Here is a 19,087-nt window from a genome sequence, read left to right on the forward strand (position 1 = left end):
TGTATACAGAATAGTACCCGTCATAGATAAGCCATACCTTCCAACTGTCCCCATTACAGTAGTGCACAGAGTGTTCGCCGGGGGGCTAGCACACAACAGTGGGGCGGCGACCGAGGGGAAGCACCAGCATTTCATGGTCCTTCACATGGTAACGCCCCAATGACACTGGTGCCGGGGGCGGGCAGCTTAAATCATTGGATTTCAGCTGCCCACCCTGTCCTCGTACAGGACACACGCAAAACTAACACACCTGAGAGTGTCTTAGTTTTGCGTGTACCCACCAAATCATTCGGGCTTCAGCATGAGCAGGTAAGTTCTGGAGGGGGGGCCCTTCTTTGGGGGGTCCTTATTTTTCCAGGACCCCTGCCCATGCTGACCGGTAAGAGGGATGATGCTTTGGCCAGGGGGACTTGTATAAAAAATCAGAAATACAGGGGACCCCTACTCATTTTTCCCCCGTATTTTGGGAACCAGGACCTGCCCTTAAGCCTGGTGATGGTTTTATAAAATCCAGGGGAACGCCTATTTGTTTTACCGCATAATTTTATGAAACTTTCCTATGATATACAAAACAATAGTAATTTTTATTTTCAAATTCAAACTGAAATTTTTGATCATGATTACCTCAAAAAGTGTGCTGATAAAAAATTCCCAACATTTCAGGAAATACTCTATACTAAAGATATTCTTAATAAACAATACTAACTGTTTATCAAAATATAAAAGTGGTTATAATCACAAGATGGAAACTTTAGATAAAAATGGCAACTCTAGAATAGTCAACTATGGAGAGATTGGGAGATGTACTGAGAAAGTTGTATCTCATGTTGACACGCTAGAAAATAAACAAAGAGGTCTGGGAGTTAGAAAAGAGGGGGAAGAGACCTCCTAAAAGAAAGGTCCTTGGCTCTCCCGCCTACCCCTTCAGATATAAAGTGCTATAAGATATTTCTTGGGAAGATAACATGTCTTGTCATTGTATGGGTAATGTGAGGGTTGTAATGTATTTTTCTGTCATTATTTGTATGTCATGTCTCTTTGTGTATGTACTTACTGTTTTTGAGGGGAATATGTGTACCCTCGGATCTGTCATGTGAACAAAATGTTCAGATACAATAAAGAATATTTAAATTAAAAAAATATAAAAGTGGGAGGAAAATAGTTTCATAGTTAAAACTTTTTTAACCCTTTAAGTGCCACCATCTCTGTGAGATGTGCAAAATCTTCTTACAAATGCCAACAGCTCTGTAAAAGATGTGCAATATAATGTCTAAAAATGCCAGCGTCGCTCACATTTGATATATAAATTCAAATAGAAAATGTTGTGTAAAAAAAGATTATATTCCCTATATAAGGTAAAGATTACAGGTCATTGTGATGAATACAAATGTTTGCTTGGCAATTTTCACACCAATTTTGACAAATTCACTTGGCACTCGGGAAGATAGTCTATTCAAAAAAGCTGGCTAACATAGTAGCATAGTAATTAAAGTTGAAAAAAGACGTAAGTCAAATCTATGGGATTTCCTTACAAAATCCATCCGGTTTTGATTTAAATTCATTAACAGTAGTTGCTGTAACCACCCCCCACCGGCAATGAGTTCCAGAATTTTACTGCTTTAATGGTGTCCTCTTCTTAATTCAGTACGGAATTTCTTTTCCTCGAGCCTCAGTACATGCCCGCGTGTCCTAAGTATTTTGTGAACAAAACATCTCCCAGTTCCATATGATTCCCAATCCTGTATTTGAACATACTAATCATATCTCCTCTCACCCTCCATTTCTCCAGTGAAAACATATTCAGGCTAGTTAACCTATCTTTGTATTCTAGTAATACTGTAGGTAAGATTTGGTGGCTTCAATAGTTTAAATATATCAATCAAGTTCAATAAAAATACTTGACATTGTATTAACAACAGGTATAAAAGAATGATACTGTATTGGTCCCTAAATTCAAGTAAACCAAAAATATCTGTGAAAACCTTTTCTTAGATTACTACATCACCTTGATGCAAATAAATGTCTATGTATCTGTTCTGTATAAAAATAAATGGTGGCTTGCTTACGTGATGCACAATAATGAAGATGAATGACCTTCCTTCATCCAGCTGGACCATCATTCGTCTATCCAAGGAAGCCTGTTGTTTTATGGATACCTCTCATATGTCTTATGCAAAGTCAACCTTATAACTTCAACTAGAAGAATGTGTCATGTGTCCTGATAGCTCAAAATTTTGTAAAAAAAATGCATGTCAATCTTTTGACCATGTCAACCTTTGGACCATGTCAACCTTTGGACCCATATGACTGTAGACCTAGACATTGTGGGGGAAATTTACTAAAGGAAATTTGTAAAAAAAATAGCTGTATTTGTATTTAGAAATACACTTATTTTTGACATTTACAATCCCGAAAATACGGCTATTCGTATTGATAGCACATCAATACGAATACGAATGGCGGTATTTTAGGGATTGTAAATGTCAAAAATAAGTGTATTTCTAAATACAAATACACCTATTTTTTACAAATTTCCTTTAGTAAATTTCCCCCTGTAGATCTAAAATACCATAACCAGATTAGTGGAATTGAGATTGTATTAGAGTGACAGTCAGCAATGTTAGCTGAATATAGTTTGACAATGCATCTCTGCTTTGAAAATGTCATCAGGACACACATGACACATTCTTCCAGTTGGACCCTGTCTGCCTTATCACTATCATGAGTCTGGATACCAAGTAAATGATGAAGCCATCAAATCTATTATTACCTATTACTACTTGTAATATACCTGGCTTTTTTGTGTAAACTACCTCGCTTTAAAATTATTTTACATTTTGAACCCATTACCCACTGTTGAATTTTTATAAACATTTAACATTCGTATAGACCAGGGGTAGCCAACTCCAGTCCTCGAGAGCTACCAACAGTTAACGTTGGTAGTTAATGTCCTTCTACACCAACATCCTTAATTAAAGTCCGTTATGTCAATACAGCAAACATTTTTTTTATTTCATGTGAAATAAGAGATACCTCATCTCTGGACTTTTAACGTTACAGTAGTATAATAAATGGCATTGCTTGCAATGATTATATTTGTAATTATTCTTCCAGTACCTGAAATCAGCAGTACCTTTTTTGAAATGCAGGGGTCACTGTTACCTGACTAGACATACTGACCGCACTCACTTCAGCTTCAGGACAGTCCTGTTTCCCATTGAGCTGTAGATCACTGTAGGTCTGCTGCTGTTATGTCTTGCAATACTTTGGTATAAGCTGAAGTGACAAGCTGCTGTGTTTGCATTGATTTTCTAAGAAAAACATAGAAAAACTTGGCCTAATGCCATCGCACATCTGGAAAAAGTCTAATTTTGCATGTAGAATGTACAATACTGAGATGTGCAGCGCATTTCATTGTAGAATGACATTCGTTTATGGAGTGCTAAGTACCTGATTCAGAGATGGATGCAATGGTGATGTTTGAGCCATTAATTTGCTCCAGCACATGCAGGAAAACCCCTGCAGCGGACGCATCCCCTGACTGTACATAGAGACCCCAGTTGTGTATGTAATCTCTTGCAATCTCTCAATGCACAATCATGGACAGTGACTGGGTGGTAGTCTGACATATACATTAAACAAAAAGGCCATTCTGGGATTGCCATGGGCAATGGCGCCAAGAGGGGGGGTACATTTTGCCCGGGCCCGGATCTGATGGTGGGGCTTGAGTCCAGATCCCCCAGTCCCTTTGCAGATAGAAAGAAAACTACCTGCTGCTGCTGCAGCTTCTCTCCGCAGCTCAGTACATGCTGCACAGTGCTGTGTGCTGAGCTGGGGGTTGTGGTAGCGGCAGCCTGTCCTCTCTCTCTCTCTCATACCCAGACTGCCACCGGCACCCCCTACATTGCTCCCGCCCACACAAACAAAGTTACTTTCTACCTCCACAGGGGTATGTTGACTTCCAATCTCTCCTGTTGACAGTGCCGCTAGTTTTAGGGTGCCCCTGGCCACTGGCGTGTCCCAAATGCAGAGCCACTGCCACCGAGACAATGTTTTTAGGAATTTCAGGGAAAAAAAACAGAGCAGCCCAAAGTGGTGGTAGATAGAAAATGTAAAGAATCTATACTGTATTGCTTTTCAGTTGTTTGGTACTATCTTCTGTACTTACTCATCTTCGCGGCCCCTGCTTACATTACGGAACTTACGTAGTGCTGCTAAGCATCATCGTCCCCTTGAGGGCTTGCATCGCTTGCCACGATTCAGGCTCGGTGGCTCACTCCACTCCGCTTGCCACAATTTTACTAGTATTAATAGATGGTGGTGTGGACCCAGGGTTCCCTAGCTGAAAATCCTTACATAGTGGTTAAGTAGCGGCTAACGTAACTGGCTTAGCGGTTGCTGCAAAAATGAGGAAGTACCCTATCTCCTGGCTAGCATACTTTTATTTGTGCAATTTCTGCATTCGGATATGTCTGGTATATTTTTTTCCACCTATTTTATATTGCTGAAGAAGTGAGATCCTTCTTGACATGCTCCCAGTACTCCACATTCCATTGTCCTGACTTGGTTTTATTTATGTTCAATGTAGCACAGATGGTTTGAAGGAAGCTTTTGATTGGCTGCATTCAAAGCTGCTGTCTGAAAATTGGCTGAAAATATGCTTCAGTTTGTGTCATTGAAGCCCTAGTTTAAAGTGTTGAAATCTCAGTAGTGTGGCTCAAATGTGCTGTGGCAGGCTGATGCTTGTGGTGGTAGGAAAACCTCCTGATAAACCTGTGATATTGAAGCTTCTTTTGGATTGTTATAGATTATATAGCTATATTTTGTAAAATAATTAACTAAACTAACTTATCAATCTTTACCTTACGCGCTGTTATGTCACAAGGTACATATTAAAAGTTGAATTACAATCTTTGGTTCTTTGTCAGCCAATCAGAATCTCTTGTCAGAAACATCTGTTCCGCTATAAGATAGATGATGTACATTCAGAGCAGTGAGATGTGGGCTATGCACTGGGCCGAAATGTCTATTACGGCTTTACGAGCACTCAATAAATGTGGCCCCTGAGATGTTTTAAGTTACTATATACATCAGAGGAAAAAATATTTTAAGTGTGATCTGATTTATGTTTCATTTTATTGTTAGAAATCGCTGAAAACATGAAACAAATATAAGCATTCAGGGAATTCAGGATACTTATTAATTATTTATTATAAACATAGTTCAAATGTTGGTCGACATAGTGCTACCTTACTGGTAAATGAGGACACCTGATTTATGCACTTATGTTTGTAATGAGAAGTGTTTAATATGGGCAAAAAACATTTACTTTATCGCACATGTTTGTCTTATGTCTTATTAGCATTTAAATGGTTAGGATTGTGTTCTAATAAGCCACTCATGTGTCATATGCATGAAAAATTCTGAAAATAAACTCCTATGCATCGCATTCCCTCCCACTTATTTCAACATCCTGCTTAATGCTCAATAACTAAACCTATTGGTACTGTGTACTGTACATTTCCACTGTATGTATACCTACTGTACATATACACATAATTACACAAAATATAACTGTTCCTTTGTGTACGTTCATGGTGGTGGTCAACTTTATGGTACCCTATGAATAAATGCTAATAAGTTGTCTCATAGCATATTCTTTTTATCTAGTGTTTCACATGGGTGTGGTATGTTGACAACCATTTTAACATTCATCATTTCGGAATGTAACCATTGATCATGTTGTCATTTATCATAACCACATATTATAATGTGGACATATTGTCCCTCGTGGTGGACTGACTTGCTGGCTATTGGGTCCCGGCAGTCCTGTAACCATTACTTCCAAGTCAGACCTCTCATACTCCAGTGTTATGTATTATTCCCCTATCCCTAATCCCTAACCTTCTATCTAGCTAGTCCTTAATCTTCCCCCCTCCACACACACACACACACACACACACACAAACACTATTGCCTATCCCCAACTTCTAACAGAAAACTCACCCTCCCACGCACAGCAGAACCATAATATTCACATTCTGACAATGCCAACATGTTACCTAACAGTCAATATTATGGTGTCGACGTTATGCATGTGTCAAAATTGTAACTGACAACCTAATGACATCACTTTCTTGGGAGCATGTCCCTTCCTGTACATGTGTGGCTGGCATTTTGGTAGGATGTTCTGTACATGTGTGGTTGGCATTTTGGTAGGATGTTCTGTGCATGTGTGGCTGGCATTTTGGTAGGATGTTCTGTGCATGTGTGGCTGGCATTTTGGTAGGATGTTCTGTACATGTGTGCCTGGCATTTTGGTAGGATGTTCTGTACATATGTGGCTGGCATTTTGGTAGGATGTTCTGTACATGTGTGGCTGGCATTTTGGTAGGATGTTCTGTACATGTGTGGCTGGCATTTTGGTAGGATGTTCTGTGCATGTGTGGCTGGCATTTTGGTAGGATGTTCTGTACATGTGTGGCTGGCATTTTGGTAGGATGTTCTGTGCATGTGTGGCTGGCATTTTGGTAGGATGTTCTGTGCATGTGTGCCTGGCATTTTGGTAGGATGCTCTACATTCCAGTGGTTAAAGAGTTTCCATGTAATAAAGAGCAGTGTTCAGAACTAATAATTAGGGCCCTTATTCTGATCGGTGCGGCCCGATCAGAAATATGCGGTGATGTCCGTCTTGGCGAATCCCCGCCTTCCATACGGATCGCCACCTCCGTCCGTATGCGGATATGTGGCGGTCCGCATGAATGTGGACGGGGATACGCCTCCTCCATGGTGGGAGCAGCCCCTGCATTCGATGGTCGCCGAACATCGAATGCAGGGCCGCACGCTCCACCAGGTCCCGCAACACAAGACCACACGGACACTTGTCCGTGTGAAATCTTGTATGGGGGCGGGCAGCTGACATCCGGCGATGTCAGATGCCCGCCCCGTACCCACGCGTCACGGCCTCATTACCATGCATACGCCCCGCGTTTGCATGGGAACGCCCATGAAACGCGGGGCGTATGCATAGGGTAATGAGGATAAGTAGCCCCTCACGCCCCTCTACGCCCCCTGTGCGGCGTATAAAGAATCCATGCGGCGAAATCGCCTGCACATGCGCAGAGTGACCTCTGCACATGCGCAGACGATAAACATCGGCGGCCCGTACGCAAGCGGGAATATCCGCACCGATCAGAATAAGGGCCTAGGAGAGGTTACAGTTCTATCATTAGAATATTTTGCAGACAATACCATTTGACTGTAAGCATTATTTGATTGTATTGAAGAGTCTTCTACTTCTGGTGCTTTATCTTTATTTGCCAGCTGTGGGCCGGTACTGATGTTTGAGACTACTTGACTACAACATGTAGTGCTGCTTTTGTTGGTCATCATTCAGCATCAACACATGCCTGCCTTTTTTTTTCGTAGCCAGAAATTCTTCCCATAACTGTCTTACAACAATCCAGCTGTGCTATTCTAGCAAGGTGATGAAATAATAATAACCAGGTTCCAGGTGGAATAATTCACTTTTTTTTATAGACCAAACTTTACTACAACATTTTAAAATGAATATAATTTAAAAAGAGCACATCTTTATTAAACTTTCAAAATGACTAGTATAATAATGACTCTTACCTATAAGATGATAGGGAAAAATGGCATTAATAAAATGATTGAAAGCCATTTTAAGTCACAAAGTAGTGCCAAGTAACATCTCTTATAGCAGGCATGTCCAACGTTGGCCCTCCAGATGTTGTGAAACTACACATCCCAGCATGCTTTGCCACAGTTTTGCTATTAGAGAATTCTAAAACTATTGCAAAGCATGCTGGGATGTGTAGCTTCAAAACATCTGGAGGGCCAACGTTGGACATGCCTGTCTTATAGTGTCTGCGGTGGGGGGCAGTTGGGAGTCCCCCCTCTCCCCTGCCTGCTGCTACTCTGCTCAGCATTGCCCACAGCATATATTCAGTGAAGCATATGGGCCAGGGACATGGCCAGCAGCTTACATAATGCTGGCCATGCCCCAGTTACATAAAACAGGTGGCATAGCTTGCAGTTGTGGCATCCCCATTAAGCCATTCCCCTTTTAAGGCACGTGCAGGGCTCCATTGCGCTGGCGTCCTGTTCACTGGGACATTGCATGTGATTACTGTAAGTTGAGAATTTTTGGTGAACTGAAGTCCATCTAGTCTGACTTTGGATTTGGGAAACCAGTGTTAATGGTGGCAGAATTGAGGACAAAAGGGTGTGAGAGGGATATTAATGATGCGATTTTAATCCCCACTGAGGTTTGGTCTTAATTAACCCTTGCACATTCATATGTCATGCAGACTCCCGAGTCCAAAGTTGTGACACGTGTTATGTTTGACCCCAAAACACATCTGGAAGATTAAGCAGTTTAAGCTGAAGCAGAAGGATAAGGCCGCATACACACTGCGTAAACCAGTAGCGTTGTGCATCCAAAAACTAGAATTGGCAGTACAACATGATGTTGATGTAACCTTTCTCAACAAAGAACTGCTAGAATATAACCTATAAAATACATCTCTTTCAGATGCCAAGTGACAAATAAGACGTGTCCTAGAAACCTTATTTGGAATAACCATTTGTGCAGATGTATACAGCAGCACGACTTTGGGTACGCATCACATCAGGAGGAATCAGGTAAGAAGAGATTCCCACCATGCTGAACTCATTACAAGAGATCATTCCTTCAGAATGTAATTAATTATTTTCTTTACTTGTGTGTGTTCTTATCCTTGGGGAGTAGAACATTTCTTCTTTAGAAAAATTGCCATGCTCATGAGTTATTGTTTACATAAATCATTTCAACTATAAAATAATTATGCTTATTACATAGTACTGACGTAATACCACATTACTGCTTTGTTTTCATTATAATGAATAATTCAGGCAATGTGACAACTTGTTCTACCAAGATAAGACAATTACGGCAAAGAAATATGATAATATTATAATAAATACCGTACGATAAATGTTAAACTTTTCCGCATGCATGATTATCTTCCATCTATTTATTTAAAGATGAATGATTTGTAATTATTCGGAAGACATTTTATTAACTAAAAACAAAGTATGAATTCTTCTCAAATTGGAAGATACAGTAACAATTAATTTGCTGTGTATCATCCAAACAATCACTTGACCCTCTTTATTCATGTGCAATGTACTGGCTGGATTTCTAGTATATTTAAAAAAAAAAAAAAGGAAAATGGTAGTAGTATCCTGCATTAACTGACGTTCAGCATCTTCAGAGAGGAAAGTCTGGTTATGCTCTTGGAAGTAAAGCAATGATCACATGTAGTAAGAAGTAACATGTTTCAGTCAAGAATTTACCCTGTCCCCTCTAGATCCATCCACCTTATGATAGGGGTGGCTATCAGTGGGTTAATCATTGATGTGCCCTCATTGATTAGAGTCAATGGCATAAAACCATGAACACTGAACCATTGATTGTTTCTGCCTCTCAAGGGCCACTGCTGTTGGAGGGAATAGCGGGCTGTGGGCCAATCAGTATTGGAGACTGAGTTAATGGGTCACAAAGTCGAGGCTAAGCTATGTGCTCTTGGTTATGACAGAGAAAAAAAAATCTTCTCCCAGTTGGCTTATGATGGTGAAGAACCACTGACCATCAGTGGCAAATCATTGATGGGTGTTAACTATTTTTGGCTAATGGTAATCACTACCTTAGGGGTGCATCTTGCCTCTAGATATGCAACACAGTGGGGCTGATCAGGGTTACATGCAAGTTGGCTGTAATGGATTCTCGTTTTGGGTACACAGAATAATATCTGCAAAAAAAGACTGAAACTGGTGTAATGGTTAGCATTAAGCCTCACAATACTGAGATCCTGACTTCAATTTCCACAACGGCCCATAACTTTGTGGAGTTTGTATATTCTCCCCGTGCTTCCGTGGATTTCCTCCAGGTACTCGAGTTTCCTCAGACAATTTGAAAATATAATGGTTCCTAACAAAAATCATCCCTTATGTGTAATTGTGTTTTGTGTACATACAGATAGAGCCACTCTCATCAGACCGTCCGCCGTGCGACACCCTGCGCCAGAATGTGGTGCATGTCCGTCAAGACGCTCGCAATTCTTGGCAATGGACACGGTCATCACACATCCATGTCCCGTCCCTGTCCGCCAGATCGCCATCTGCCAAAAACCTGCGGATGGCACTCTGGCGGCAACGCTGAGAGCTGCCTCATCTGTAGGCAGACTAGGGGCGAGATGTACTAAGCTTAAAAAGTGATAAAATTGAGAGTGATCAACTCAACGAATCAGCTCCTTCCTGTTATTTTTCAAACATAGCCTGTGACATGGCAGTTAGAAGCTGATTGGCTGGTGCTTTATCACTCTTCATTTTATCACTATTTAAGCTTAGTACATCTGGACCTAAATGAGTTGACATGAGAATACCCCTTTATATAGCAGATACCCCTTGTCAGCTGCAAGTTGAGAAACAACTGGGTTGCATACTTTATTACTTACTGTATATCGCCCAGAACATACACAGGATATGTCTACACAGCAGAACCATAACTAGACATTTTGGTTCCCTGTGCCCGAATGAAAATTTGTGCTCCCCCTATACTTAAAATAGGGACAGTGCATTCTTAAGGCACGTGCCAAAAAGTATAGGGGCGTAATTTCGTGGGTACGGTGTGTGGTCACAAAATAATACTAATGCAAATTGCACACAGAGTCGTGCCACTTATACACATTACTCCAAGTAGATTACTCCAACAGTTACACAATTTGCCAGGTAGAGCCCCTTTTACACATTAAGCCATGTAGAGCCCTCTTTTACACATCATGCCATTGTGCTAGAGTGTTCGACGCCACCCTAAAAACTATAAATTTGATTCCTACCTCCCATGTTCCACAAAAGAACAGCAAGTGCCAAAGGCTCATGCAACAAAAAGGGGTTTGGTATCACAAGAATGAACAGTAGCCACACAATAGTATCCTCAGTTTGAATTGTGTCACAAAGTAGAAAAATCCTATTCACATTACACCACACATAGTGCCCATTATTCACATTACACAACAGGCAGTGCCCATCATTCACATTACAACACACATAGTGGCCCTTATTCACATTACAACACATGTAGTGCCCATTATAGAATAGAATAGAATAGAATAGAATCAACTTTATTGGCCATGTATGCTTGCGCACACTAGGAATTTTTTGTGGATTACAGTGCAGCATCAGGCAGGGATGAGGGGGGGGGGGGGGGAGGCATTGCATACATTACATTAAGACATTACATGCAGGAACCACCTGCCCGCCGGGCTGCACAGCGCCTAGGCAGCCATCAGCTGCGCCACTGGTCATTGCAGCAGCCAGGTGGGTAGCAATATAAGCAGGCACAGTACATTTATCACACGGGAACACCTACCCGCTGAGCTGCACAGCGCCTAGGCAGCCATCAACGGTGCCACTGGTCGTTGCAGCTGCCAGGTGGGTAACAACATAAGCAGGGACAGTACAGGTTATCACACAGGGAGCACATACTCGTCAAAGCTGCACAACGCCTAGGCAGCCGTCCATGGCGCCACTGGTTGTTGCAGCAGCCCGGTAGGTAGCAATATAAACAGGGACAGTACAGTTATCACACAGGGAACACATACCTGCCAACTGCACAGTGCCTAGGCAGCCATCAGCGGCGCCACTGGTCATTGCAGCAGCCAGGTATGTAACAATAGAGCAAGACAGCACAGTATAGCAGAGACAGTATGGTTATCACAAGGGAGACATAGGGTTACGTAGGCTGAGTGCACATTTTCCTTGGCAGCCATTTGCGGCGCCATCTTCCTGTGGGAGAACCAGTGTGGGGGGGGGGGGCAGGGGGAGAGTGAGTCAGTGAGGCCTGGGGAGAGTCAGTGAGGCCTGGGGCTGGAGTTGGGCCCTCTTTAGGCTGGGTTCCATGTCGCTGCCACCGATGGTGTAATTGTACCTTCTCCCTTCACATTACAGCACACGCAGTGACCCTTATTCACATGATAATACAAGTAGTGTAGCTGCATGGCGATGGCACCCACGCAGTAGCCGCTCGCTGCTCCATGTGGGGAACCTTGGGAAAGCCAAGTGGGAAGCAGGTAGTCTATTTAGGGAGAGGAGGCTCAGTGGTGAGAGGAGACAGTTTCCCCGCTCCGCACTGCCGCCAGCAAGGGGGGGGAGGGGGCTGGACAGAAGAGGCAGCTTCCAAGCTTCCCTGAATGGCATTGCTGCCAGCGAGGGGGAGCGATCGGAGCTGGTCTGAAAGGCAGCTTCCCCACTTAGCGCTACTGCCAGGGAAGGTGTGGGGGGAGGCAGCTTCCCTGCTTTACTCTGCTTTTGCTGCTGCCGGGGGTGCAGAGGGACGGAGTTGGGGAGTGGAGGCTTGGTGAGGAAAGAAGGCAGCAGTGGATGGCTGTCTGTTCCGCCCCAAGGTGACCTGCATTGTGTGCAAGGCACACTCTGCACACAGCTAGTTAAGGCTCTGCTACACAGTGACCTGCTTTCAGCTCTGTCTGCATAAGCACGTATTCTGTATGTATACAAGTTCAAGATTGACTTGTTTATACCTTTTTTTTTTTGTATTGAAATTTTTGTTTCTCTTTGTTTTTATTTTGTTTAGAATCCGCTGAGGAATTCCATGATATCTGTGGCCCCAACAAAGAATTAGATGAAGAAACCTGCCAGTGTGTCTGCAAAGGGGGCTTGTTACCATCAAGCTGCGCTCCTCATAAAGAGCTAGACCGGACATCTTGTCAGTGTGTCTGCAAAAACAAACTTCTTTCCACGTCCTGTGGTCCCAACAAGGAGTACGATGAAGAGAGATGCCAGTGTGTGTGTAAAAAGACCTGCCCAAAACACCAGCCACTGAATCCTATAAAATGTGCCTGCGAATGTGTAGAGACGCCAAATAAATGTTTTCTCAGAGCACAGAGATTTAATCCTCAAACATGCAGGTACATCGGCAGAACACTGTAAATCTAGGGTACCATCTTTTATAGTCACAGGTTGTTCAGTTAGAAGTGTGTTTATATATATATATATATATATATATATATATATATATATATATTGTGGAAAGTATTCTTATATTTAGTATATTCAGCCAAGAATAAGTAAATATTTCACTATTATTTTATTCTCCAATTCCTGAATCCTTCAATGAATAGTCACATGTACAAATGCTGTTTTTGGCTATTGCATTACGAGAACCAAGGGTCCAGCATATGACATAAGGAAGAAACGTATTGCTTTCTTGTTGTTTAAGTATACCACCATGTCCTTGGTTGTTAGTGTGCCATGGCCAAAAGTAGAGTAAGGTCATTTTTAAAACCTACTGAACCAAAATGATATGTAATTATTGCTTTCAAAAGATAAGTAAGCCATTATGAATACAGGTCCCAATGCACTTTGCCATTCAGAACTAATGTATGTCACAGTACATACTATAATATCGGCAACAAGTAATACCATTGCCACATTAAACCTGATCAAGATCTTTCAGTTGGTGATTGACAGTTGGTTAAGTCTAATCAGATGATGGCTGCATCTTATGTAGGGTACACATCAGAACGATTTGGCCTCAAAACACCCGACTTAGATACAATCTCGACCGATTGTATGTAAATTGGGCATGTTTTGGTCCATTTCTGATCTGATCCGATGCGTGGCCCCGCATGTCGTTTGGTCGTTTTTTCAGATCCTACCTGCAGCAGGTATTTTTGAAAATGACCCCATCAACTAGGTACTGATCGGGAGCAGATCGTGCTCAGGTTGTGTGCTTCAACAGATCACGAGACGATCGTACGATCGTCTTACGATCTGCTCCCGATCTCAATCGATCTGGTGTGTACCAGGCATCATTTATGTGAGTTATAGTCTCACTTTTTATGCCAATATTATCCAGTTATTCAAAATCGGCATCTAAAAGACAGAACTTTAATTTTTGGTGAAACACGTTTACACAACATAAACGGAGATCCAACCAGTGGCAGCTCCAGAGGCGGGTATGCAGCACAGTCCAGAATAGAAATAGGGGCGCAACACCCACTATCACCCCTAATAATGCCAAACATCACTGGCTGGGACTCACTGGCAGTTAGTGCAGCTCCCTTATTATATCTGTGTTGCAGCCAGGTATGGGTCATAGGGTCGACAGCATTGAGGTCGACATGCATTGGGTCAACCACTGAAGGTTGACATGCTTGAAGGTCAACACACCTGAAGGTTGACATGGGCTTAGGTCAACAGGTCATTAGGTCAACACATGCATTAGGTTGACATGGGCTAGGTTGACAGTCCTAGTTTTTTATCCCAAATGTCGACATAGACACTAAAAATGTGCACCGCTGCGCTTGCCATGTTTTGGGCACAGTGCCTCGCTACGCTCGGCACACACTATTTTATTATTCGCCCTAGTGGTTGGTAGGGCATGAAATACCGTCGGCACATGTCACCTAAAAATGTTTTTGGGGGAAAACCCCATGTCGACCTTTTGACTGTTGACACAGCCCATGTCAATCTAATGCATGTGTCGAGCTAAGCCCACGTCGACCTTCATCTGTGTCGACCTTGATGCATGTTGACCTTCAGTGGTCAACCCAATGCATGTCGGCCTTCCCCTTGTTGATCTAGTTACCATATCCCGCTCCAGCCCCATGTCTGGAGCCACATCTGGAGCCACTACTGGATGTCTAAGTTCAACAGCCCTAATAATTTATGTTTTGGCACGTTACGTAGACCTGATTGATTTCAAAAGCAAAAATATAAGGAAACTACAATTCATTAAGGAAACCTAGATCTTTTGTGTTGCACTCTAGCTTCATCTACAAATAGCAAGATTGTCACAAGAAAGAGAATTGAATTATACTGTACATTAATAATGACTAATTCTTTTGTTTTCTTTTCTAGTTGTTACAGACCCCCTTGTAAAACTCGACCGAAACGTTGTGAACCTGGATTTTATTATAGTGAAGAAGTATGTCGCTGTGTACCCACATACTGGAAAAGACCACAAATGAACTAGAATTAGCATATGTTTTATATGCTATGGAAAAAAAATACTTTTTTTTTATTCTACTTTCTGGATCTACTTTTGCATTGGATACCCTATATGGAGTAAAGACACCTACACTATGCATTATGTACAAGTCTGGAACCAAATTTTAACTTCGACCAAGTTTTTTTTTTTTTTTTCTTACAATGACTTGATAGGACATTTTTCTACAATGGCAAAGCAAGTCCATGTTTTCCCTTGTGGGTTTTTTTTTAAATCAAGATAATGACTATATAATTTATTTCCACTAAAAATATTGTGCATCATTTCTGTTTATAGCAATATTAATGTAAAAGTGCACTGTGAGTAATATTTTTATATCATGTAAAATATGTTTAAAGTAAAAAAAAAAATACTTGTACTATAAGCCACAAATATTCTCCGTTGGATTCCATTTCACACCTCAAGAGTACCCTTTTTCTAAATCATTTTATTTTTTTATTCTAATTTTAGTATTTTGGATTTTGCAACTGAGATTTTATTCAACAATGCAAATTTACCACCAGTATTGCACTGCCTTCTCATTTCTAGGTCTTACGTTAATTGGAAGGAAGCACCTGGGAACAGAAGTCTTATAAGTACTGTACTTTTATTGTATTTCTATAAACCTCCAATGTTTCTTCACATTCAGATTAGTGTACCCAACTACAGTATGTCTAATATAAATTGGGTACAAGTCAGCGATAGTTGCCATGAGTTCTATATGTTGCTAGCACATGGATTGTACAATATTAGCGTTCATGAATCATCATTACACAATAGAATTGATCAAATAAACACACATTATCTAGCGACACATCGCTTGCAAATGGATTCTTACCAAAATATTTCCTCTTAAGCTCTCATTACTTTTCCAAAAGTGTTCTGATGACAAATAAAAAAATATATATATATATATTTCATATAAAATGCAGAGCATCACATGGAATATTTGCACACTGAAAGCATAATTGAAGAAAACAGCATACCTTATATAATTAATAAATGGAAATTTTATGGTGCACATAGCTGAACTTGACTTAAACTCATCTCTGTGTCTTATCTAACAATCGTCATCTCCTGCTTTTCTTTTAGGTCTCCTGTTTTTATGTGAACAGGCATGTAATTACCTGTAGCAGGTCTTGTGATGTCACTGCTCACAGCAGCACATATTATTTCAGGCTGTTAGTGACATTATACTGTGGGAGCTATGTGACCTTTTTATATGAGGACAGGGTTGCATATACTATAGTATCACCATCTGAGGAGTTGATTGAGATTGAGATGGGTAGGAAGTAAAAAATTTGGAGGATTTACACAGAATTATGAGAGTTTATAGACAAACAACCAATTCCAGTTCAAATTGGTATCGGATGTTGACCAGGAAAGACATCTGAATGGATTTGCAAAGATCATATACTGTACCGAAGCTAATGGTGTCCTGAGGATGGGCACATCAGATAGGTGCTGTGTGTAATTGTGCACCTTTATGGTAGTGAAAGGTGTATGGTCCCCTACATCAGTGGTCCTCAGGGACCCCCAGCGGTGCACGTTTTCCAGGTCACCTCACAGATACACAGGTGCACTATAATTACTCACTGGCACATTTTAAAAGGTAACAAGTAGAGCTAATTATTTCACCTGTGATTCTGTGTGGAGACCTAGAAAACGTGCACTGTTGGGGGTCCCTGAGGATTAAGGTTGAGAACCACTGACCTACATCATCCAACAGTGAACTTATCTCATGGCTTTATAATGTCGTCAGAATAGGCAGTGTGACCACTCACACTTTAATAATGTCAGACGAAAAGCCAATGTGACAGCTCACACTTTTATACATTGTGTTTACAAAAACATTCAAAACAAAGAAAAAGGTTACATTTCCCTTTTACAACTAAATATTTCCTGTGCAAAAATGTCATGTTTATGTCATTCTAGTATCTGATCATTAGGGGAAAACCCAGGTAGCTCTCATGCCTAAATGTCTAACTGCTGGCACCTTATTTCATGGGTTCCAGTGGCCTTACAAAACAATCTGGCAGCTAACGAAACAAATAAATTCTGTTTGCTCTGTTAAAGAATTTATTGAACATTTGTGGCTCCTGGGATTAGCAGAAAATCATATAGTAATATTATATGTGTGTATATATAATATTATATGTATATAGTGTACTTCTGTGTTCCCAAACTCCAGTCCTCATGTACCCCTAACAGTGCATGTTTTACAGATCTCCTTGTTGGTGCACAGGTGAACTCATTACTGGCTAACACATTTTCAAAAAGTTATGCAAATGTTTCTGTTGTGCTACTGATGAGATCTGTAAATCATGCACTGCTAGAGGTTACTAAGGACTGCAGTTTGGAAACACTGGTGTAGGTATATAGTATTACTTTATACATAATATTAAACATTAAATCGCTATAATATATATAGCACAGGATAACTTTGTGAATTGTATTTTGAGAAGCCATAGCTCATACTTTGCCTGTGCCATGTATCTTTTGTCTAAGTACAGTACTTCTCTGCATTTAGAATGTAAAATATGACCTTGATGAGTGTTTTATTTTCAGACATGCGACCTTTTGACCATGTTTGTAATGTTTTGTGAAGTGTGAATTAATTCTGAACGTGAGGTTGGACTACATTAGAACCTGAATTTACCGAAGTGTGATGTTATGCAAGATGTGAAAATATTCACATTTACTCTGAGCCAAAATGAAATCTGATGTTTGGAGAAATATCTTTGAATTCAGCATAAATGTACCATTGTTTGTCAAGTTTTTGCTTTTTTTAGGTTTTTTTTTTCTACTATTGTCTAAAATCACACTTTTAAGTTTTTGCTCTTGGCTTCATACTTTTATAGGGAGAATGATAATTTAAAGGAAACAATTGCACTTTTGATACAAAATCAACTTTTTAAAAATGATCTGTTCCAAAGATGGCCAAAGTCTGAAGGCATTTATTACTATTTTTAACCTATTCCTATTCCCTATAATGCTGTTTAGGATACACTTGTCTCTCTCAGTCCATAAGAACCCACATTTTGTGGTTTTAAATTCATGAAAAAATGAATGTATTGCTATTATATGGTCATAATGACATAATTACATTTCTGCCATTTTTTTTTTTTTATTTCGTATAAATGTTTTATGCAGGATTTCCATGAAAGTGCAAATATTTCTGAAATGCTTGAGGTATCTGAATTTGCAATAAATATTTGAAAAACATATTATACTGCCTAGTTTGTTACTTTTAAAGTCTATTTTAGTAATTGCTTGATATTTAAACTATTAAAGTTGTATTTTCAAAAAAATAATTGCAGGTTTCAGCATATTTTTCCCCAAATATCTTAGATCATGTATTCACAAACCATTTTACTATAGGAAAAGCACAATCTTTTGCAGCCTTCCCAACCTCTCAGTATTGCACAAAAGGTGGGAGAGCATCATTAGACACAGCGTGATTAAACATTAAATAGATGCGGATCTCACACAGGGGATTATTTTGGTTCACTCTTTCTGACAAATTCCTTCTTATATGGACAAAACCATGTGCACTGCAGGGGGACAGATCTGAAATGTGCAGAGAGAATTAGATTTGGGTAAGTAATTTTGTTTCTGTGCAGGGAAAATACAAACTGCTTTATTTTTACACTGCAATATAGGTCTCACTTTGAAGTAAAACCCCACCCAAATCTAACTCTCTCTGCACAGGTAACATCTGCCCCACCTGTAGTGCACATGGTTTCGTCCATCTAAGAAGGAATTTGTCAGAGTGAACCAAAATAACCCCCATAGTGAGCAAAGCACACCCCTCCCCTGGGTCCCCTCACTTCTATATTGATACATCCCCATAACTATGTTTTTTTAATACATTTACCCTTCACCCCTGAATCAGCAGATTTCCCTACCAGTTATCTATTTTAAATTATTTCTCCATAGGAAAAAAATTGTGCAGTCACAAAAAAAATCCTTAAAACATTAAATACTGTACATTAAACCTTTTATTTTAAAATTGAT

The 19,087-nt window shown here is 40.5% G+C and overlaps 1 protein-coding gene across 1 annotated transcript in view; it reads left to right on the top strand.

Annotated features, from left to right (window-relative positions):
- Positions 1–18,295, top strand: part of VEGFC (vascular endothelial growth factor C) — a 150,116-nt gene extending 131,821 nt beyond the window's left edge. Inside the window, exons 5-7 of the mRNA XM_083170786.1 lie at positions 8,558–8,667; positions 12,656–12,989; positions 14,944–18,295. Of these exons, the coding sequence (XP_083026912.1) occupies positions 8,558–8,667; positions 12,656–12,989; positions 14,944–15,058 (559 nt within the window). The 3' untranslated portion in view covers positions 15,059–18,295. The remainder of the gene's footprint in view (positions 1–8,557; positions 8,668–12,655; positions 12,990–14,943) is intronic.
- Positions 18,296–19,087: the final 792 nt, after the last annotated feature.

The sequence above is a fragment of the Crinia signifera genome, chromosome 1 (genome assembly GCF_055691185.1).
Source record: "Crinia signifera chromosome 1, ASM5569118v1, whole genome shotgun sequence".
Classification (NCBI taxonomy): Eukaryota; Metazoa; Chordata; class Amphibia; order Anura; family Myobatrachidae; genus Crinia; species Crinia signifera.